At 42.1% G+C, this 22,280-nt stretch overlaps 5 protein-coding genes across 7 annotated transcripts in view; 2 read left to right on the top strand and 3 right to left on the bottom strand.

Annotated features, from left to right (window-relative positions):
• Positions 1-159: 159 nt before the first annotated feature.
• Positions 160-5,977, bottom strand: tsen2 (tRNA splicing endonuclease subunit 2). The gene is made up of 12 exons (XM_022742123.1): positions 5,540-5,977; positions 4,997-5,063; positions 4,864-4,903; positions 4,505-4,765; positions 3,299-3,458; positions 3,105-3,179; positions 2,168-2,218; positions 1,926-2,070; positions 1,694-1,730; positions 1,255-1,366; positions 1,082-1,171; positions 160-649 (listed from the first exon to the last, which is right to left on the bottom strand). The coding sequence occupies exons 1-12, from the start codon at positions 5,708-5,710 to the stop codon at positions 590-592; spliced, it is 1,269 nt and encodes a 422-aa protein (XP_022597844.1). The 5' UTR covers positions 5,711-5,977; the 3' UTR covers positions 160-589.
• A 1,171-nt stretch (positions 5,978-7,148) lies between these two features.
• LOC111219337 (MKRN2 opposite strand protein-like) lies at positions 7,149-9,253 on the bottom strand. The gene is made up of 4 exons (XM_022741972.1): positions 9,051-9,253; positions 8,386-8,435; positions 7,497-7,665; positions 7,149-7,389 (listed from the first exon to the last, which is right to left on the bottom strand). The coding sequence occupies exons 1-4, from the start codon at positions 9,251-9,253 to the stop codon at positions 7,149-7,151; spliced, it is 663 nt and encodes a 220-aa protein (XP_022597693.1).
• An 892-nt stretch (positions 9,254-10,145) lies between these two features.
• Positions 10,146-12,699, bottom strand: LOC111219478 (MKRN2 opposite strand protein-like). Its single transcript, XM_022742163.1, has 4 exons — positions 12,466-12,699; positions 11,519-11,565; positions 10,936-11,104; positions 10,146-10,747 (listed from the first exon to the last, which is right to left on the bottom strand). Exons 1-4 carry the CDS (start codon positions 12,675-12,677, stop codon positions 10,540-10,542), a joined length of 636 nt encoding a protein of 211 aa, XP_022597884.1. The 5' UTR covers positions 12,678-12,699; the 3' UTR covers positions 10,146-10,539.
• A 347-nt stretch (positions 12,700-13,046) lies between these two features.
• mkrn2 (makorin ring finger protein 2) lies at positions 13,047-19,572 on the top strand. Of its 3 annotated transcripts, none has more exons than XM_022742199.1 (11): positions 13,047-13,130; positions 13,971-14,099; positions 14,272-14,450; positions 14,545-14,682; positions 14,820-14,995; positions 15,835-15,900; positions 15,979-16,127; positions 16,292-16,402; positions 16,864-17,008; positions 17,104-17,301; positions 19,498-19,572. In XM_022742199.1, the coding sequence occupies exons 1-10, from the start codon at positions 13,105-13,107 to the stop codon at positions 17,269-17,271; spliced, it is 1,287 nt and encodes a 428-aa protein (XP_022597920.1). In that variant the 5' UTR covers positions 13,047-13,104; the 3' UTR covers positions 17,272-17,301; positions 19,498-19,572. The 3 variants fall into 3 exon arrangements, with proteins under 3 accessions (XP_022597920.1, XP_022597919.1, XP_022597918.1); XM_022742198.1 differs by lacking the exon at positions 19,498-19,572 and adding an exon at positions 17,556-19,033; XM_022742197.1 differs by lacking the exon at positions 19,498-19,572 and having other exon boundaries at positions 17,104-19,033.
• Positions 19,573-20,952: 1,380 nt separating this feature from the next.
• Positions 20,953-22,280, top strand: part of LOC111219525 (protein FAM107B-like) — a 38,163-nt gene continuing 36,835 nt past the window's right edge. The window contains exon 1 of the mRNA XM_022742235.1: positions 20,953-20,964. The gene's annotated coding sequence lies outside the window, so the exon portion shown is untranslated. The remainder of the gene's footprint in view (positions 20,965-22,280) is intronic.

Here is a 22,280-nt window from a genome sequence, read left to right as displayed (position 1 = left end):
TTAATCATTTATTTAAACATCATTTATACTGCAAGTACAAAAGTAAGAAAATTGACAGCAGGTTTCCAAAACAGTATTTAATTTTATAATATTCAAGCCACACACACACACACACATATATATATATATTAATAATCACATACATGTTTTTTTCTGATGCATTAGTGATGACGACCCTTTGGTCCAGGACTACCCTGAAATACTGTACACATGGTCCTCACAGGATGAGAGCTAGTGACAGAGCTGATGCCCTGTCATCTATGGCCACCAGGAGGTCAAAGGTTTCACCTCAATAGTTAAGTGAGTCGATCATCTACTTGATGGTCTGGCACATAATTTTGTGACATTCATGGTTCCCAGATGATGTATCACAAGGACTTTGGTCAACAGGCAAATGGAATGTAGTTGGTGGTACTTTATATTAAGATATGGTTGATTTGGACTGTAGCTAAGAGTTACAGCTGCTGTCAATCAAGCACAGACACACCCCTTTCTGATATTTCCTTTTAATAATAAAAAAAACTATTAGTCAAAAAACACACTGATATTATTTCAGACCCAAAGAACTGAAATATGATTTTATTTTTTATCAGATGTCTTCCTGTTCTGCTCGCTCTCTGGAGGAAACCCATCTGTTGATGATCACTTCCTGTAGAGAAAAAAAACAAAACATTTTACTGTGTTTCCTCTTTTCTTTTATCAAAAAACACATTTTATTTATGACAGCAGTGTGTCATTTAACAGCAGCAAGCACATTAAATAGAACTGTTTTCAAAAATCCAATAACAGATCTTTTAAAACAGAAATTATTGATCAATCAACAGAAAATCAATCAATCAAAAACTGAGATCAGCCTTTGCTGCCAGGTTGTCTGTTCCTGTTTTGAATTTGAAGACATCACTTTGGCTGTTTTTAAATTGTGACATTTCATAGTTTATTATTGAGTAAATAACCAACAGGTTAATCAATACTGAGAATTATCTTTAATTGCAGCCCTGATAACAACAAGGAGTTTTTATTTTTCTGATTTGAGAAGCAGAACTAAAAGACTTTTGGCATTTTTGTTGGATAAATATCTTACCTGAACCTTCAGTCTGATTAGACACTCAGGTGAGTCCAGCTCAGCTTCTGATAGGTCAACTGGATAGATGATGTAACACATCATCAGCTCCTGTGAAACAAACAAAGATAATCTTCAGAGTGAAATAAGAAACAGAATAAAGTCTGATCTGATGAAATCTGACCAGTCCTTACCTTGGAGACGTTGGCAGTGATCCTACTGAGAGCCGCCAGAGAACGCCACGAAAACGGGCGCAACGCAGAGCCCCTGAATGCATCGTCAACCCGCTCAATTACCACAGAGTAACTACAGCAAGAGGAGGGGGACAATTACAGGAAAAGTGAGGAAGTTTCTGTAAAGATGGAACATTTTTTTTAAAGAGAGGGAAGACAGTTTGTGAAAAGAATCTTTTTTGAAAGTGATTTTGTTCGGTCTTCACTCTTTTAATTTTAACTTCTGTTTGATTGTTCAGACGTGGTTTTAGGGTTGAGGTTAGAGTCAGGTTTATGTCAGTGAGGTTCCTCACTGGTTTACGGCCAGGTTCAAGTTACAGGCTGAGGATGTGTTCTTTTCAATGAGGTTTCTCACATGTACAAGTGTATACGTGTGTGTGCGTGTGTGTGTGTGTGCTACCTGGCATGGTAGAAAGGTGGGCCTTTCCTGTACAACACTGAAAACACAAAAGAAAAGTTACAGTTCCTCATATAAAATATGACGTGATGATGATGAAGATTAATGTACGTCTGAAATCTGGATGTACAGCTGACTGTAGAGTGTGTGAGGTAAAGGGAGGAGTGATGATTTCTACATAGACTCTGACAGGTGTGTTACTGTGTGTGTTTCTGTGTGTATGTGTGTGTCTTACTGAGGTTGACGCCGTACTTAGCCCCGCCCCCTCCTTTAGGGACCCATCCCTTGCTGCGGAAGTGATGATAAGCTGCATACGAGCTGACAAAGTCAGGATATAGGGACCGGAACTTCCTCCACAGCTGGATGATTGACAGGGGCTCCTGACCAATCACAGCAAAAGGCAATGGTGAAGTCATTAAATGAGGTATTACAGAACCAGATTTAACACCTGGTGGAGATAAACAGACGGACAGTTACCTGGTGCTGGTAGACAGACAGGCAGCCCAAACTGTAGACCAGGAAGAAAGCCTGTGGGTGCAGACAGATAGAAAGCTCATCTGAATTCAATGCACACTTGTGACTTAACACAATGCATGCTGGTCAGAAATTTTGTCTGACTTTCGCCAGCGCTGCAGAATGTCACCATGTCACATGACATTAAAACCTTGCAGGAGCAAGGCATCTGCAGAAGTCAGGTGATGCAGTCTCTCTCCTCCGGCTGCACCAATGAGAACCACTTCAGTGATGACAGACTTTGTCTTGATTGGCTGAAGGCTTCACTAACACATGTTCAACGTTTTTTTTCTAAGAAGTTCATATTCTTATCTCCCATGGGTTTCTCTCACAAAATGGATGCAGTCTATTTGACCTCCTCTTTCTGGCAGCTCCTTTTTTTTTTTAAATTTATTTATTTATTTATTTTTTAACATATGGGTGCCAACACTATAGTTTTCATTTCCAGCCAGAAAGCTGTAAACACACTTAAGTTCAGGAGTTTGTTATTGTAAAAGAAGAAATGCCCCAGTAGGAAATATTTTTATCCTTTAGATTATTTTTCTTTTCACCCTTCTATGCATGTGGCTAGAGGACAATGAAGAGACCACGCCCCCTACCTAGTGTCCATGAACAGGTATAATCAACAGGTGAGTCATAGTCTGACTGCTGAACTCTGTGGATCAGCCTTTAACTGCCTCAGGGGAAAAACTAATGTCTCATTTGGACAAATTAACCTTCAGTTTAACTACAGTGAAGCATAAACAAATAGTGCTGCTTCAGGTGCAGGTGTGTTTGTGATTTGATCAGGATGACAGCGCCCCAGGTCAGAACATGATCCAGTCTGATGGACACATGATCCAGGATTGATCCAGTTCCCTTGGTTCTACTGTACAGAGTAACTGTTGTATTGGTGAGTTACCTCCTCCAGACTGAGCTGCAGGTACTCTGACAGAGAGAATGGAGTCCGCCTGACCTCCCTGACCCCCTCACCAACCTGCAGACACACAACAACACACTGATTCAACACAACAGCACAACTGGATCTCAGAATAAACCAGAACTGAACTTAAAGTCCTGCAGTGAGAACAGACCTGGATTGAGATGATGACTCACCTCACTGTCACAGACCACCAGGACAAAACCAGGACCTGGAACCAAAGGCTCAGTCTCAGGATCAGAGTCAGAGCTGAGGTCAGAGACAGGGTCAGGATCTGGGTTGGAGTCAGAGTCCTGGTCTGAGCTGTGATCATGGTTCAGGTCTTCTGGGTCCAACCTGAGATTTGAAAATAAGGGTCACAGTTGAGTTTAGTTTCACATTTCCAGCATTTTTTTGTTTCAGTTTTCTAATAATGAAAATGTCTCCAGTGTGGTCTGTGGATTCTTGGACTATACAGATACTATACGGAGACTAGACCAATAGTGCTAAAGGGAAAATACAATATTGTTGTCTTTTTGTAATATGGGTGAACTGACCCTTTAAACCCTGATTTAATTCATTATGAACTATGAATCTCTGACAAAGACATCATTTGTGTAGAGTTATTGGACAGAAAGTCAAATATTTTGTGATTATAAACATACTGAATTTAGCAGAACAGCCAACCACTGACTAACACTAACAAAAAAAATCAAATCTGGTGTTCCTCAAGGGTCCATTCTCGGGCCTCTTCTATGCAACATATACATCCTCCCTCCTTTGCTCGGATTATGGAATATTATATTATTTCTTACCATAATTATGTAGATAACACACAACTGAACATAACATTGTCACCAGGTGAATACATTCTTTAAATAAGTGCATTGAACAAATCAATAGGTGGACGTGCTAGAATTTCCTACAACTGCTAAAAAAAAACCCAAAGAAGACCAATTAAAAGTCAGTCCTCACCTTGTTTCAATGACACTAAATCACAGATAAAACCCACAGTGAGATTGCTCTTATAGAGAAAATGTTTTAGGGTGGCTGAAAGGTAGGAAAGGTCAGGAAAAGAGACTCTGTAGTGCTATTTGCCTCAGAGCAAAGAATTGAATTTATGCAATCATAACATGTCTTATTTAAATATTTATTATTTATTCAAATTAGTTTTTACTGCTTTTAAATGCAATTTTAATGTCATCCTAATGTTTTATTTTTATGTATTTCCTTGCCTCTGTAAAGCACTTTGCCTCGTGTCTGAATGGTCCTATCTAAAAATGTACTTGCCTTGCCTTAAAAAGTTTTAGTTTCTCGTTGTTTTTTCGCCAAAATGCAAAGAAGAAATTAAAATTTATAGATTCTTCAAGGGAGTGTGGTGACCTGGTGGAGAACCACTCTACCTGCAGCTTCTTTTGGCCTCCGGCTCGACGTCTAACCTCGGCTTAGGCCTCTTTGTGTGGGGACAGACTCCATCCTCTGGTCCTGGCCCCTTCTCCTCCCCCTCCTCACACCTATGTCCGTTCTCTCCCTCTCCCACCTCCCTCCTCAAATCCTCCATCTCTACAGGCCGAGAGTGTGTGAGCAGGATTTGACTGACAGCCTCATCATCCAATCCCTGAGCGGAGAGAGCTGCCCCCGCCCAACATCGCAGTTCCTCATACCTGCATTGGTTTAGGGCAAGGACATGATGTGATGTCATCATGTGACCAGGCAGGATGTGATGTCAACATGTAAACAGAAAGGACGTGATGTCACTGACCTGGACTGTGAGATGACGGGTAGAAACAACCCTTTGTGTTCTGTAACAGAAACAGGAACCAGCAGACTTCAGCCAACAGCACTGATTGGACCAGACTGATGATGATGATGTCACTGTGTGGGTGTACACTCACGCTCCCATTGGTCGGAGATGCTGTGGTCCGGTCTGGCTCTGGACAGGATGCCTTTACCAAAATAACCCTGAAACGCAACAAAATCTGTTCAGTTTGAGTCACAAAACTCACAAATCAGGCCAGTACTCAGATCTCGTTTTAGGTGATGTGGTTTAACTCAGAACTTATTTTAGGTGATGTAGATCAAGTCAGGCCTGGTTCTAGGCAATGTAGATTAACTCTGACCTGGTTGTGAATCTTTTGTTTGTGTTCCGGATGACAGATTAACTCAAATTGATTTTGGTGATGTGGGTTAATTCGGACCTGGTTTTAGGTGATGTGGATTAACTCAAAACTGTTTTATGTTGATGAGGTTTAATTAAGACTTGGCAATGTGGATTAACTACCACCTAGTTTTAGGTGATGTGGTTTAACTGAGACCTGGTTTTAGGTGATGTATATTAACACAGACCTGGCTATAGGTGATGTGGATGAATTTAGACCTGGTTTCAAATGATGTGGATGAACACAGGCCTGGTTTTAGGTGTATGGATCAACTCTGACCTGGTTGTGAATCTTTTGGATGTGGTCTGGATGACAGACCAGCACGTGTTGGTTGATGAGCTCCGCCCGGAGGTCGGTCCTCTCGTCCGGGCTGCTGCTAACTGGCAGCGGAGCCTGGTACTCCTCGTGCACTCGGGTGCGCCGCCGAGGAGCCCGAAACTCCGCCTGCATGCCGTCGGGACCGGCTGGGACTGGGTTGGAGCTGCTGCAGTGCTCTGCTGGATGTGGACAGTGCTGATGTTTCTGCTGCTAAGTGTTAGCTTCTCATCTAATTACTCTGTTAGCCTGTTAGCTTCTCATCTAATTACTCTGTTAGCTTGTTAGCTTCTCATCTAATTACCCTGTTAGCCTGTTAGATCGCTAGCATACCGTTTCTGTCCGGTTTGTTTTTGGTTTCTCTCACATGTTCTTTCATTACAAACTTCCCGGTCGGTTTTGTTTTGCTGTCGGACGCTGCAGTGTCTCTGAATCTGTGTCCGGTCGGAACTGCCAGTGCCTTCTCATAGTTCCTCCTGCAGGGTTCCCGTCAGTCAAAAAACCTCCTGTTTAGAAGTTTAGATAAAGTCCGGTTTGTGTCTGTAGTTAAATGTGTAAAGTCCTTTCAGAAGAAACAGAAGTGAGATATCAGCTGTTAATGAAGTGATGTTTTGAGGCAGAACAAGAAAATTAAAACATATGTGAGAGACATATGTGAGATTTTCTTTGAGTTGATCTGTTGTTTATAACGAAAACGTTTTGCACTGGTTCAACGTTTCTTATTTGACATGTGTACAATGTTTTTTCAGATTTAATTATGTTTTATTATTTTTCATACACCCTCATTATTCAGGGGACTTAATGAACAAAGTCAGTTTAAGCTGTTGAGGAGCTGCAGTGACAGTTTTATCAATCCTGGACACATAAAACCAAAATGATCTGAAGGCAGAAATATCACTAGTAAGACAGACAATGTAAATACACAGTACTGGCTGACTTCACTGAAAAACAACAATAAGACTTTGGCCTCTGTCCACTGAGGAAACAGCTACTGGAGCTTTAAGCTACATCTAATGTTTTTTTTCTTAAAACATTTACACAACAACAACAAGCTGCATTCAGGATTCACCTCCATTTGTGCAGCAATGTCTCTGACACGTCACATTATAGCAGCAACTGGACAGCAAGAAACACACCCGACTGTCTGGAAACAGTTTTAAATTGACATTTATGACCCCATATCATTTCTTATAAAGCTGTGACAGTTATATCAGACAGACAAGTTTCTGTCAACACGAGAAAAACATACAAAAACACTCAGTACATATGAACGTGTGTACTTGTGTGTCCACATACAGCACTTACACACACATATAGTGTATATGCACACATCTATACTTCATATTATCTGATATACATGTAAAAGTTTTAGAGCACCGACATTTTTCCAGTTGTTACTGAATTTTACAGTGTAATGTTTCAGTGTTTCTGAAATTAAATAACAGAGCATATAAATAATAGACACTTTAAAAAGAAAATCATTGAATCTTCTTGTTGAACTAAATTTAATCTAAAGTTTTGACTCATCCAGCAGCTGAACACACTCATGATGTTCTTTCTACATCAATCAAAATCAAACTGCTCTGTCCTCCTGTTTGTCGTCCTGTATGTCCTCCTGTCTGTCCACCATGTAGTACTGATGTCTCTGGATGTGGTCATACAGCGTGGTGTACTTGGAGACCCTCCTCATCCTCGGCAGGATGAAGCTGTGAGTGAAGGTCTCTCTGCTCAGAGAGCTCCGCCCCTCCGTTGCCAGGACGCTGTTAATGAAGTGAAGACAGTAAGTGAAGCAGTTCTGGTGCTCCTCGTCGAACCTGAGACACAGACATTGTGGACAGAGACAGGTGGTCAGAGAGAGAAAGACAGGGGGACAGAGAGACAGACGAATATATGTTTGTGTTTGGGCAGGTGTGAGGTGTACCTGTGCCAGGCGGGGTCCCACATGGATCCGTCAGAAAAGTGGTCCAGGTACTGGTCCCACTGAGCCAGCAGGTGGAACATGTCAGGTCGGACCAGAGGAACACTGACGCAGCGCTCCCACCCACTCTGATCTCTAAGGACCCCACCCCGAGTGTAGTTATACACAACTCCTACACACACACACACACACACACACACACACACACACACACACACACACACACACACACACAGAGGAAGCAGTGTTACAGGGCTGCGTTAAGGTGAATATGGATGATAGGGTTTGATAATGAAAACACTGCCAATCACATCACTGGTCTCACGCTCTGAAACAGCCAATCAACAACAAACAAACAAACAAACAAACTGTGTGTGTAATGCCACTGATTTAGATGCTGCAGTGATTAAATGAAGTGATTTTAAACAAATTAAATGCTATTTTTGATGCTGTTTTACACACACACACACCTACTGACTGGAGACTGATTCATTAAATTAATTTATTAATTTATTGTATTTCTTTTGTTGATAAAAATCATCAAAGTGGCAGCAGATTGCCCCAGAGTCCTCAGAGGCAGTGCTGTTGTTAAACATTCATCATGTTTTCAGATGCAGCTTCAGACAAACTGGCAGCAGCAAATATTAGATTTCACGTCTGAGACCAGATTCCATCTTCCAGCAGGAATTATATCATATTTCAAAACCAGAGGGCTGCAGAGATCAGACTGTCCTCGTGGGATGACAGTGGACGTTGACCAGCTGGTCCCACGTGACAGGTGGGTCCTTTGAACTGAACAGGACTTGGGGTCGGGCTGTTCCACCAGAACAAAGACGAACGCAGACGGAGGAAGACCTAGTATCAGACTACCAGCCTGACCTCTGAGTCTTACCTTTAGTGTTTGAGATGCCTGTGTGCAGATCTGATGTCCCATCAAACTCTCTGAAGGAAAAACAACAGGACACACACTGGTTAGACTGGTTCAGATTGGTTTAAACTAGTTAGACTGGTTCAGGTGGGTTTAAAATGGTTTATACTGGTTTACACTGCTTCAGACTGGTCCAAACTGGTTTCGATTGCGATTGGTTCAGACTGGTTAAAATGATTCAGAGTGGGTAAAACTGGTTTTAGACAGGTTTGAACTGGTTTAACTGGTTCAGACTGGTCTAAACTGGGTTACAAGTAAAACGGTTCTGTTCATGAGGTCTTTAAAGTCTTAATTTCTTTATTTTTCATCTAATAAAATAATTTTGTATTTGAGGTCATGTGAGTATATTGTATAGTGTATTGGTTGTTATTGTTGTGTTCGTGTGTTTATATACTGGCGGGGACTTCAAACTGACTTGTGTCACTTGTGGGGACAAAAACAACAGAAACACCTTTTTGTATAATACAACACAGTTCAACAGCAGAAAAAAACTGTAGCCTGAAAATATTAAATGATAATGATAAATTAATGGTGAAGTTGAACGAACACGTCTCGAACAGTTCCAGTAAAATCTGAACATTAGAACCTATATGTGGGATGAATTATTAAAATTAAACCTGTGTGTTTACCTGCCCGGGTTGTTGTGTGCAGGTGCAACCAGCAGGCAGCAGGAGCTCTTGTGTCCGTTGGTGAAGGGGGAGGGAAGGCTGACCGGCGCTTCCTGCAGTCTGTTTCCCCTCAGCACCTCCCCGCAGCTCGGACAATCTTCTGGCACAGAGAAACAGAAGATCTCCTTCTGACAGTGACTCAGCCGGATCACACTGCGCTCCATCTCCTCCTTGTACTCCTCCTTTCACTCCTCAACTCTTCTTTTAACTCTTCTTACTCCTCTTTCTCCTTAACTTCTCCTTTATCTCCAACTCCTCCTCTTACTCCTCCTCTTGCTCTTAAGTCCTTTCTTACTCCTCCTTCACTCCTAATCTCTTCAGCTCCTTGTTCCTCCTCCTTTTACTCCCCAGTTCTTCTGCTCCTCTCTATCTCACTTGTGTTCTTCTGTTTCTTCTTCTCTCCTCCTCTGTGACACACCTGGTTGCCAGGTTACAGCCTATCAGATGACATCACTGCCCCAGCTCCGGCCTATCAGGTTGTAGCTGCTGTCAGGCAGACAGTCATGTGAACCGGCTCACCTGTTGGCTGCTTTAGTCTGCACAGGTGACCTTCAGACCACGTTGGCAGCGTCGTCATGGAAACCGGTGTTTATCTGCAGACCGGTGTTGGTGTCACTGTAACTTCGGTTTACTGTGACAGGAAACAGAATCAGCTCTTCCTCACAACCAGAGGAAAAACTGATTGTAATTAATTTTCAAAAATAGTTGCAGAATCATTTTTTTCTGTCTGATTTTGTTTCTGTCCAAGACTAATGAAATAAAAACTTTCAAAATAAAAGATGATGTCCTGATGACCTGATTAGTTTAGCAGACAGACAGAATGTAGGTCAACACTTTTTCCATCTCACCTATCAAACTGTTTGTGTGTGTGTGTGTGTGTGTGTGTGTGTGTGTGTGTGTGTGTATGTGTGTGTGATCTGATCTGTCAGCTCAGGTGTGTCTGATAACACAACAACAAAACACATGTGGACACGTGTGAAAAACATGAGAAACATTCTTCATCCCGTGTTTCAAACCTACACGCAAACAAGTTCATTCAACTTAACAATTCTTGTTTTTATTTTCAGACCTCAGACTTTTACTTAATGTTCTGCTGAAGGTTCACTCAACGTGATCAGCAGTATTTACATGCTACACAACTGTACATCCTGATGAAGCAGATTTTACTATCACAATGAATATTTCATCACTGTTTCACTGTGACAAAAACAATCTGGATCAAATATAAATACTGTGTATGTTAAATATCTGTACTCTCTGCAGAGAGTTGTCCCAGCAATCCCAGTAAAAACACAAAGCCAGAGAGTAGTTCAGGGAGACCTGAGTGTTTCAGATAATACACCAGACCATTCAAGGACCCTGGGAGATCTGAGTGTTCTATTAAAGAGGCAAAACCACCTTGGCAGTTTCCAACAAATAGATCAAGCAGGTGGGTACTTCAGGGACCATCCTACTCTGCAGTGCTGTAGTGTCCATGCTGACGGACATGCTGGTACACTGACAGATACCTGGAGGTCATCTCCATCCTGGGCAGGATGTACTGAGAGGTGAAACACTCACTGCTGATTGTTTGCCTGCCCTCTGCCCTCATCACATGGTTGATGAAGCTCAGAGCGAAACCATAGCAACAAGACCCAAACTCCCTCTCCTCCTGAAACCTGCATAGAGAGAAAAAAAGCTGATGCTGCTTCACCTGCCGACCAGGTGTTCAAATTAAAAAAGACCCACGTGAAAAAACAACCTGTCTACAGAAGCTGATCAAGTTTCAGCAGAGTCTTCATCATTCTTGCAGTTCAGAGTTACCAAGTTGTTTTTTCACCTGGAGAGAGAAAGAGACAGATCTGACCTGTCTGCTGTCCAGGTGTTCAGATGACTGTAGGTCTCCAGCTGTTTGTCCCACAGCTTCCTGAAACTGAGGCTGTCGTTGCTGGGGTCAGTTAAAGGGACAATGATACTTTGCTCCCATCCCTGCTGCTGACACTGAACCCCCGACTCTGTATAACTAAATACCACACCTGTAACAACACACAAAATAAAATAAGAAAATTAAAAGTAAACTATAATTTATGATTAAATTAAATCAAAATCTTAAAAAATAAAAAACCTAATTAAATAGAAAATAAAATTAAATAAATTTTAAATAGAGTAAAATATAAAAAAACAAAACAAAATATGTTATTAAATAAACAATAAAAAAAATTTAAAACAAAAATGAAAAGTGTAGTTCAATAATAAGTAGAATAGAATAGTTAAAGTACAAGTACAATTAAAAAGTTAAAATCAATAAATTGTAAATATAGACTTTAGAAATTATTTTAAGATGAAATAAAGTAAAAGAAAATACCAAAAAAAGAAACCAACCAAAAAACCCCAAAAAACCCACACACAAAAAGTAAATTACGGTAAAATACGATAAAATAAGATGTTACCTTCAGAGTTGGAGATGCCGACATGAAGCTCAGACTCCTTCTCTTCACTGTGGAGACAAACAGCAGATCCAAATCAAATTTTTAAAGGTGCTGATATTCTAAATATGTGAATGGTGATGTAATAAAATATGTGAAGTGACATAAAAGATCCAATTAATATCAACAGAGTTGATCTAGCATTTTCTCACTGGCGTTCTGATGATGTTCTGACTATTTAGATACAGGTTAAATAATGAGTATAACACACATAAATAATGCCACAGCATCAGTGTACAGATGTGAAGGCAGATATATGAGAGTCATAAAAAGGTCAATTTTAACCACCTGAACTGGAAATTGTGCAGACGTCTACCTAACTGAAATTTGTGAAATTAATTCAAAATATGAATTACAGTTCATTTTAAATGAAATTACATTAAAATGAATAGAAATAAAATGAAATAAGATAAAAACTAAATAAAATGAATATTCAATTATAAATTAAAATAAAAAAATTGAAATAGTATGAAATACAGCATAATATAAAATACAACAAAAAGAAACTGAATGAAAAATAAAATAAAAACAGAAAAGAAAAATGAAATAGAAAGAATAGGATAGAATAAACATTTTATAATCAGATATAATGGAGGATAATACTAGACAATACTTGTACCTTTACTTGTAATGCAGTATTTTTTAATTGTACTAAAGAATCTGAGTACTTATTTCACCATTACAGCAGGCGATGTTACAGGTGTCCAACAGGTGTTCTAACAGAGGAAGCTCACCTAACCCTGGTCCATCTACTGTAAACCTGAGGAGCTCTCCGACCCTGTCCAACCTGAACCGTGTCCTGTCCATGTCTCTGAGAACTCTCTGATGTGATGGTCGGTATCAGTGGCTCAGTCCAGAGTCTACAGAGTCCTGCAGGCTCGGGTCAAATACAATAAAACACATCAGTTTACCTGAACCCAGCCACTCCGTGCCGAGACGTGATGAGGAAGCAGCAGGCCGCCCGGTGTCCGTCTCCTACCGGAATCTGAATCCGGACCGGTGCCTCCATCAGGCCGAGTCGCACCGCCAGGCCGCACACCGGGCACCACAGTCCCGCCGGACCGTCCAGCGTGTAGACGGTCCTGCCGCAGTGTCTGAACCGCAACAAGTCTCTGATCTCCATGGGGACTCCGGACAGGTGGACGGACAGGAAACCAGGGGACAGGTAGGGGCGGAGCCACTGCTGGATCTGTGACGCCACAGTTTTGTTGTTAACATTCTCAAAGGTGAATGTGCACCTGTCAGAGCAGCTTATATGGTACAACACCACACCATAGCTTACCTGTAAAACGTCACAACTCATCTGAACCATTAAACTCAGGCTTCAAAGCAAAGATATTGTCTCATATAAAAACTTGACAGAATGTGTGATTGGTTGATGAAAGATGTTAGAAACCAAAAAATGTAAGCCTTCTCTCCGTTAATAACGGTCAAATAAAGCTCATAGGAACCTTCCTGCTGTGACTGCGGCGCCCAGTCGGAACTGTTAGAACGGGACACCGGAGTGACAACTCTGAAGCAGCCGTCGTAGCTGAAGCTCAGCGAGGAAGATGAGCACCAAACAGGTGACCTGCAGGTGAGTCTGTCCGTCTGTCTATTACTTGTCCGTCTGTTACCTGTCTGTGTTTGAGTTTCGCGCTGTTTCTGACCGAAAACTCGACGGGCGCGTTAGCATCGTGCTAATGTTTTTAGCTGTTAGCTTGTGTAGAAGTTCAAACTGAGTCAAACTGATTCTGACTCATCTGGTTCACTTCACTTGTACCTGCTGTCAGTCAGTCAGTCCGTCTGGTTGTCTGCCAGGTTGTGGGGGTGGTGGGGTTCAAAGGTTTAATGGAGCTGGAAATGGTTTAATGTCTGTTAAGAGCTGAAACAACCAGTCAGTTAATCGATTAACGCTGATCATTGGCAAATTAATCTTCGGCTTTTCTGATCATTTATTAACTGTTTATTTTGTTTTTAAATAGAAAATCGGTGGTTTCAGCTTCTTCCATGTTAATATATGCTGTTTTTAATTTTAACAGAAAGCTACAGTAACCTGGATATATGTGGGTAAAAGAGATTAAAACGGGCCTTGGGAGGGTTAAAGTGGTGCTTTGGAAGGCAAAAAAAATATTTGAGACCTTTGAAATGCTCATTGAAGTGGAACCAGAGGTTCAAATGGTTTTTAGGAAAGTTAAAATGCTCCTTGACAAGATTTATATGGTCCTTGAGGAGGTTCCAGGGGTCAGCACTGTTGCTATGGTAACCTGGAGGTTAATAAACCTTGAGCTCTGATTTAGAACAATGATTAAACTGTCCATCTGTACTACTAGCCAATCACAGAGCAGGACATCTTCTTTTCCCATGATGTGTGTTTGTTGGACGCTGCTGATGTCACTTCCTGTGCAGCTGGTGTAACAGATATGTTGTGTTTCAGGTATTTCCTCCACGGTGTGTGCAGAGAGGGCAGCCGCTGTCTGTTCTCTCACGACCTGAACAACAGTAAACCCTCCACCATCTGCAAGTTCTACCAGAGAGGAGTGTGTGCTTATGGAGAACGCTGCAGGTAACACTCACCTGACAAATAACACTCACCTGAGAGGTAGAACAAACCTGACAGGTAACGCTCACCTGGCAGGTAACATCCAGTCATATCCTGTATTTGCTGTCATCAGACTACAGTAAAAACAGTTACATCACTTCCTGTGTATATTTAGATGTGTATGATTTGTGTACAGGTATGACCACATCAAACCTTCATCAAGAGGCGGAGGGGGAGGAGCTCCAGAGGATCAGGCAGGTGGTGGGGGAGCTGGTGGCGGGGGAGCTGGCGGCGGCGGAGCTGGCAGCGGGGGAGCTGGCGGCGGGCCTTCAGTCAGAGGTGGAATGAAGAAGAACCTGGTCCTGAGAGACAGAGGTGACTTAACACGCTGCAGACCGACTGTACATGCTCATATACCTGTCCAAAGAAAAACTGAGCTGTCTGACCTCTAACCGAGTCTGTCTCTCAGTTCTAGGTGTAGACAGGGTAGACAGGATGTTCGGGGCTCCAGCAGACAGTATGTGGTCAGATGTCTCAACAGCTGCAGCTCCTCACTCCTATGTGGAAGCCATCAGGACGGGCCTGGACGCTTCAGCGCAGGATCAAGGTTGGACACTTAACACACTCACTTCTGATTGGCTGCTAGCGGTCAATAATGCAATCAGTAACACATGATGAGGCGTCTTGATCGAAGACGTTAATAAATGTTTAGTGAAAAATTCTTTTTAACTGTGCTCCCTTTAGCCACTCCCCCAGTGTGTGGGCCGTCCCAGAACCTCCCCCAGCTGTGCCCCTATGCTGCCAACGGACACTGTTTCTATGAAGAAAACTGTACCTATCTCCATGGCGACCTGTGTGAGGTGTGCGGGCTGCAGGTGCTCCATCCCCACGACCCCGAGCAGAGGAGAGCGCATGAGAAGGTGTGCACGTTGATTTGATTGAACTTAATAGAAGTAAAGGAGGAGTTATTCGTGTTCTGGTGGATTCATTAAGACTCATTTGTCACAGTGAAGCGTCCTGTAACGCTGCTGCTGTGATTGACAACATTTAAATTGATTTATTTTGATGTTTCCATTCATTATGTACGATATAAAAACCTGTTAACTAGTGAAATTTGAAACATGAAACTGTGACATTCATACAGAAATGAAATGGAAAATCAATGGCTACCTGGAAAAACAAGAAAAATACATCAAAAAATTTGAAATGGTCTAACATACAAGCAAGAATGTTTGCTATAGATATAAACCAGTAAAGTCTTTTAGGCTGAGTTTAGCGTCGATCAACTTCATTTAGACTGGATACAGACTAATCCTGGGGCTTAGGTGTGGAGCAAAACAAGCCACCATCACTGTAAACCTGCGATCCACACTGTGGAGGTCATTTTATCTTTTTGTCAGAAACAGTTTGACTCTGGTGTTCAGAGACTAAAAGCTGTCCACCCAGATAAGTTGTTGTCTGCTATCTAGACCTTAAACCTATCAGGTGGGCCTGTGGATGTAAAGGTCACATGGGGACACTAATGGGTGTTGTGAAAACAAACAAGAAACCAGAGCTTCTTACAGCAATAACTGGACGAAGGATGGTCGGTCAACCGATGAAGTGTCCCTGGAAACACAAATGATCAAACATGTAAACCGTTTATCATGGCATCACTTGACTTTGCGTCTGATAGGACTCGATTGATGTTGGTTTCAGCCTGTAGTTTTTATAGGCAGGGTGGTTGGATAGCTCTGATACTGTCTGTCTGTGTCTGCAGATGTGTCTGGCGGCCTTTGAGGCCGACATGGAGAAGGCGTTTGCTGCGCAGCTCAGCCAGGACAAGGTGGGTTGATTTAGTCACTGATCTGGTTGTTATGGTGATAGTATGGTAACAAGAACTGTTTTTGTTGTTGTTGTTCAGGTGTGTTCCATCTGTATGGAGGTGGTGGTGCAGAAGGCAAACCCATCGGACCGCAGGTTTGGCATTCTGTCGTCCTGCTGTCACACCTTCTGTCTGGCCTGCATCAGAAAGTGGCGCTGCACCAGAACCTTCAGCAACACGATCATTAAGTAAGAGTCTGTTTGTGTAAAACCAGAGTCAAGGACAAAGTCTGCGAGGTCTGGACAGGGTGTCTGCTAAGTTGAGATGGAGTCTGTGAAGTTGGGACAGATTCTGTGAAGTCCAGGTCGGGACATGGTCTCCGTTTGTCTGATGAAATGTCTCTTTGTCTCAGGTCGTGTCCGGAGTGTCGGGTCGTCTCAGAGTTTGTCATCCCCTCAGTTTACTGGGTGGAGGATCAGGAGGACAAGGACCACCTCATAGACCTCTTCAAGTCTGGAGTCAGGTGAGCTACCTGTGTGTGCCTGAGTGGCCAAGTCTGCCCGCTGCTTTCCAGCCAATGAAATCGCAGGAGCTTATTCGAGTACTCCATCTTTAACAGACTGTATACTGTACGTCCTGCACTAATTCACTCAGGAGGAAATGCTGTTCTGTCTGTTTCTCACAACATTCACTTGATGATGCAAGTGGAACAAACACACTGCAACATTTTAAAGCTCAGTTCTTTGGCTTCAGGTTGGACTCTATAAGACAAACATTATATTCTTGGCCTCTTTGTCATTTTATTCTTGTATATTATATTTTCAGCTGATCAGAATGATGTTGTTACACATTTCTAGCACATCTATTAATGAAGTGCGTGCTGCTTTCTGTAGGTTCATACCTCCACAGATCTGATTCAGTATTATAGTGCACCAGAAACACACTGCAGGTCACCTCAGTGTCATTTCCTGTCTGTGTCTGCAGTAAGAAGGCCTGTAAGTACTTCGATCAGGGACGCGGTTCGTGTCCGTTTGGAGGGAAGTGTTTGTACCTTCACGCATTCCCAGACGGAACCCGAGCAGAACCCGACCGGCCACGGAAACAGTTGAGCTCCGAGGGGAACGTCCGGGTCAGAAACCATTGCTGCCATTTTGATTGACTTCCATCAGTTCAGTGCTCCTGGGTTTTGTAGTTTATTAACAGTGTTTATGTTTGTTTTCTCAGTTCATGAACAGCGTCCGTCTGTGGGACTTCATCGAGGAGCGCGAGCAGCGGTCGGTCCCGCCCCTGCCGGCCCTCGATGATGACATGGCAGAGCTGAGGGAGCTCTTCATGCAGATGTCAGGTCCGAGCCACGACGGGCCGGAGACCCCGCCCACTGCAGACCAGTAGAGACCGGACTGGTCTTTACAGGTCTCCATGGTAACTGGCGGGACATCCAACTGTGTGGGGTTTTGAGACTTGACAGCCATGTTTGTGGATCACATGATTGAAATATTAAATCATGTGATAACTCTGCAGCTCTGTGGTGTGTTTCAGTCTGATCGTCATGTCACCATGTTTAATAATTGATTATTGATATTTTATTTATTGTGTAAATAAGTAAATACGGAGTAAGTGTGATGTCACCTGGTTGTGTTGTGCTGAATTAATTTTTTTTCTTTATCATTTTTAAGTTTTTTGGAAAACAACCCCCCTCACCTCTGTGTAAAAAAAGAAAAAAAAAAGGACTCCAAGCAGACTGAGCATTTGGACACCATGTGCATGAATTGTTACATAGTTGGCAAGTAGGACTTTGGCCACTTGGGATTTGACCTTGACCTTTGTGTCCCAAGAGAAGGTGATTTAGGCCCAATCCCAATGCCCTCTATAAACCCTAAACCCTCACAGACCTAGTTGACGTCACCTGGTGAGTGTTTGACTGTGAGAGGCTGCAAGGGCTCAAAATGGTATAAAGAGGAATGGGACAGCACTCATCACGCTACCTTGATGATGCCAAAACATTTGCATTCAATTGTGGGTTTGGGACTTTTGATTGTACATTTTTATTCCCTCCTTTCATTCCCTGTTTGTAAACAAAAAAAATAATGTTGAATCAGATTTGGAATTCATCATCATGTGATCATAGGACAAAAAACTCCACAGTTCAGACTCTGAATCACCAGTGAGCTCTGTGTTTATACTGTCTTTTTTCTTGTAATGCTAACATTAGGGTTCGTTCCTTTCACGCTTGTTTGTTAACCACTCTTCTTCTATTGTATTTCTTACATTTTATGGCCGTTGTTTGTCGTTTTTTACGCTTCCGGGCGTCCCCTGATAACCATGGCAACCCCGTGTTTTATGTCACAACACTATGAACTTTGGGTATAAAAGTCTGCAGAAATGCAGACTTACAGAAAGTGTGCATAAAGGGCTCAAAGGGTCTGATGGAGAGCTCTCATGCCCTCGATGGTCTGACAGCAGGACAGTACTACACCCTCACAAACTTACCGGTAACTCGCCTCCGAGTCTGTGAGGGTGGACATTGGGTTTGGGTCTTCCTGACTGTGCCACTGTGTGTAGAGACATAGTTTCACAACTTGACTTGACATCACATGTGTAAGACTGGGGTATTTTTGTCTGTTTAACCTTAAAATGCTTACAACAGTCAAAATGTTGGTGATAAAACTCTGAAAAAAAATCACACATCATTCTACTGGGGTCAGGTGTATTGTAAGAAAAAGCTGTGCATATAATACTGATTAGTCAGGCACTGCAGACTCACTGTTTGTCCCATTCAAACACTGTTAGAAACACTTGATATCTACCATCTAGAGAATGCCTGTGTCAGTTTTGGTAGCATTTGTTTGAAGACTTGTGGAGATATCAATATAAATTGGTTTTGCATTGTTTGAAAAATATAGAGTGACAGACTTCTGAATTGACCATAGGTTGCAGTGAGGCAAACGCTTACCACAATTAAGTGGATATGCTGTAGGACCTACATGTGATTTATTGTGATTTTTCTTTTGAAGTTTGGAATGTCATCAAAAATCTCTTGCACACCTGAATAGTCTTTGTGACAGGTGGGCAGGTGAGGTAGACACGTATGAGGTAGAAAAGACATCTGCACACTGACTTCACTTGCTCAATAAAGAACATTTAATACGTTTCAGTCTTTTTCAGGTATATTGGACATTTGAATGTGAAATATCTATAGATTAAGATGTTTTTGAGCCACACTCACTTTGATCAATCATAACAAAATGTCATGCATCAACTGAAAAAGCACCACATTTTGTACAAAACATGGCATGGCAAACTACTGGCCCAAGTTTTGTGTGAGGAGAGCGGAGAGCTAGCATGACTAAACTCCTTCGTCCAGTTAAAATAGTAAAAAAAATTACCAAGATTTAAAAAGTGTATTGTAAATTGTGGCTTAAAATTGGATAAAAAGTAAATTTGTGATTAATTAAAATGTTTTGAAAATTGATGGAAACATTTGGAACATTTGGACATTTTAATGTGGAAAAGTTATATATTAGATCTTTAAATGTTAGATCTTGAACCAACTGTGTATTTAAGTAAAATTCAATTCAACTCATGGACTAATATTGCCACCTTGTTTTTTTTTCCTAGAAGATGATTTATGGAGAACCTGTCCGATCCGGTCCTGCTTAAAGTTTGTCTGCTTCTTTTCCCTCCATGTGTGTGTGTCTCCTGAATCAAGGCAATATCTGCTCTGTTAAATTTCAAATAACTCAACCTCTTCCTTCTTTTTATAGGATTCTGGTATCCGTTACTATTCCACGTAATCATCTTTATATATTTAGCCATTAGAGGAGATTAAAAATGTCTAGTCTCTAGCTGATTGTGTGCTGGTAAGAGGAGAGCGCCCACCCCCTTGATCCATCACCTGTGCTGTGCTAATCACAGACACTAGACACTATCCTGAACAAACAGCACTGAAACCTAAAACCCTAAAAATAATCCCCCCATCTCTCCACTCAATTCCCCCAGCCTTCACTGGACCTTCATGGTCCATGAGGCACAACAACTGGAAATCCCTCCAGATCCTTCCAATCACACAATGAAGCTTTCCTGCAGTTTGTGGTTTATTGTCTCCATCTTGTGGCCATTCATACGAACACCTGTTATCTCACCTGTGGGACAACTGGAAATCCTCTCAACTTAACTGATAATAACACAGCAATATAATACCTGGGCCACCAGTGAGACTGGAAAAGGACCAACAGATCCAGAGAACCACTGTCACAATCAGACACCACAACTTGAACAAAAGTTAATGTATATATAAGAATAATTTAATTCAAAATAGATCAAATTGATAAAACAACATTATCATATATATGTGACAAAATTTATATTATTTTCAGCAGTTTTGTGAAAAAGTCCTTGTGGTTTCACTGAGGACTGTAAGTGGTGAGATAAGATCCTTTGTGCATACAGACCATGACGTCTCACTCCTCTCAGACTTTTACAGATAAAATACCTTGTGAATGACTCTCAGACCAGCTGGAACCACATTTCTCCTCAAACTCAGACAGTTAGGAGAAACTTTGAGCCCGAAGATGTTCAGCAAACATGGCTCCAGATTCACTGCTCACTCCTTCACTCCCTCCTTGTCTCCACCAATTACATTAATCCAATCAGAGCACCTTAACTCCTCACCGCTGAGAGCAGGGAGTCAGGCAGTAACAGGTGGCAGGGACACCTCCTCCCCCACCCCACCCCCTCCCACAACCACTCGGACGGCTTCAGCTCTGACCGGCTGCTCTTTCCTCTGCTGTCTCTGGTTTGATGTTGGTTCGGTGTTATGAAGCTGGCAGGGCTGCCTCACACTTTGGCGGGCTAACACACCCCGGCGCCCGGGCTGTCAGGCTGCCAGGCAGTTGGGGGGGGGAGGACAAAGAGGTGGTGGTAGTGGTGGTGTTGGGGGTGGGGGGGTTGGGGGGCAGAGGCTGCTGGGAAAAGTGCTGGAGAGGAAAGAAAGGCAGGAAGGCAGGAAGACTGTGAGGACTGTGAACCTGCTGCCACAAACAAACAACAAAGACTCAGCAGAGCACTGGGAAGAATGGGAGCTGCGTATGGAAAGAAGGTCAGTCCTGCACTGCTGCTGTTTGTCTCTGGCGGAGAAGGATTATTGTTTAGACCCTAAGAGTTTAACAGCTCGGTTTTACAGTAGATTTGGATTTGATTGAAGCTTCAACGTGAAATGTAATGTAAAGATTTGTGCACATGGGTTTCTTAACAGTACACTGTGGGTTTATGGTTCTGTTCAGACTCTCACGGCACTTGGTTAAGGTTTCGTAAAGATCTGGTTTGATACAGAGACAGTTCACAGTCACTTCAGACACAACCTGTTTATTTACAATTAACCAGAACCCCCATCTTTCACTGACCTTAACCAAAGAGATTTTGTTGTCTAAACCACAGACGGGGCTCTGGATGTGAACCTGGTCTCTGTAGTCACGGTCCTGATCTTTGGACGTCGTCCATCCACCTCGTAGTGACTCTGCTGCCATGTCTGTGCCTTGATGAATGTAGCGCTTCATTAATTCTAAAAAATGTTCCATTTGAAATACATTAGTTTGAAAGTTCGAGTCCATGTACATAAATCAATAGATTAAATTTCACAAACTGTTGTGAGAGTGGGTTGGAAGTTTGTGAAACCATCTATTTCCAGCACAAACTGACTGTTTTACCATTTTGTCTTTAGCTACAGAAACACGCTCAGGCCTGTTGAACCTGTCAGAAGTTTTACATGTTTAGTTTGAGCTGAATTGATCAGCTGATTCATTGATTAGTCGACTGACACATCATTAAAATCATTTTTCAAACAAAAATGGTGACGACTCCCTGGATCCATCCAATATTTGTAGATGTCAGCTTGTGGGAACTGATGGGTATCTTTCATTGTGATTCACTAAGTGATATTTTAGTGGGTTTCAGGCTTCACAAATCCAAGCAAAGTCACTCCAGGTTGAAGGATTTAGACCAATCAGACACTTGTTTCATCATTACAACGTATACAGCTTTTCAATAACTGGAATCAAAGTTCCCCCATTTGCCCCCCCCCCCCCTTCATTGGATGTGAACAAAACTCAGTGTGTATGTTCAGGACGTACTGCAGGACGTCTGTTTAGAGTTTAGTCAGGATTGATCAAAGGCATCTTGAGTTATGAATAATAATTTGATAGGCCACACCCACTTGGACCAATCAATTTAGCTCTTCAGATTTTGGTTAAAACTGGCCCCAAAATCATGTTCAAATGTGGTGATATTCTGTCCTCCGGGTTTTGAGATACATGACCTGCTCAAAATGCTTTGGTAGACGTATTCACATAAACATAACCTGAGGATATGTACCCTGATTTAGGATGATTGGTCAAATTGTTAAC

This window comes from Seriola dumerili, unplaced genomic scaffold (genome assembly GCF_002260705.1).
Source record: "Seriola dumerili isolate Sdu_G_001 unplaced genomic scaffold, Sdu_1.0 BDQW01000066.1, whole genome shotgun sequence".
Lineage (NCBI taxonomy): Eukaryota > Metazoa > Chordata > Actinopteri > Carangiformes > Carangidae > Seriola > Seriola dumerili.
Note: the sequence above shows the minus strand (reverse complement) of the source record. Positions and strands in the feature narration are given on the sequence as shown.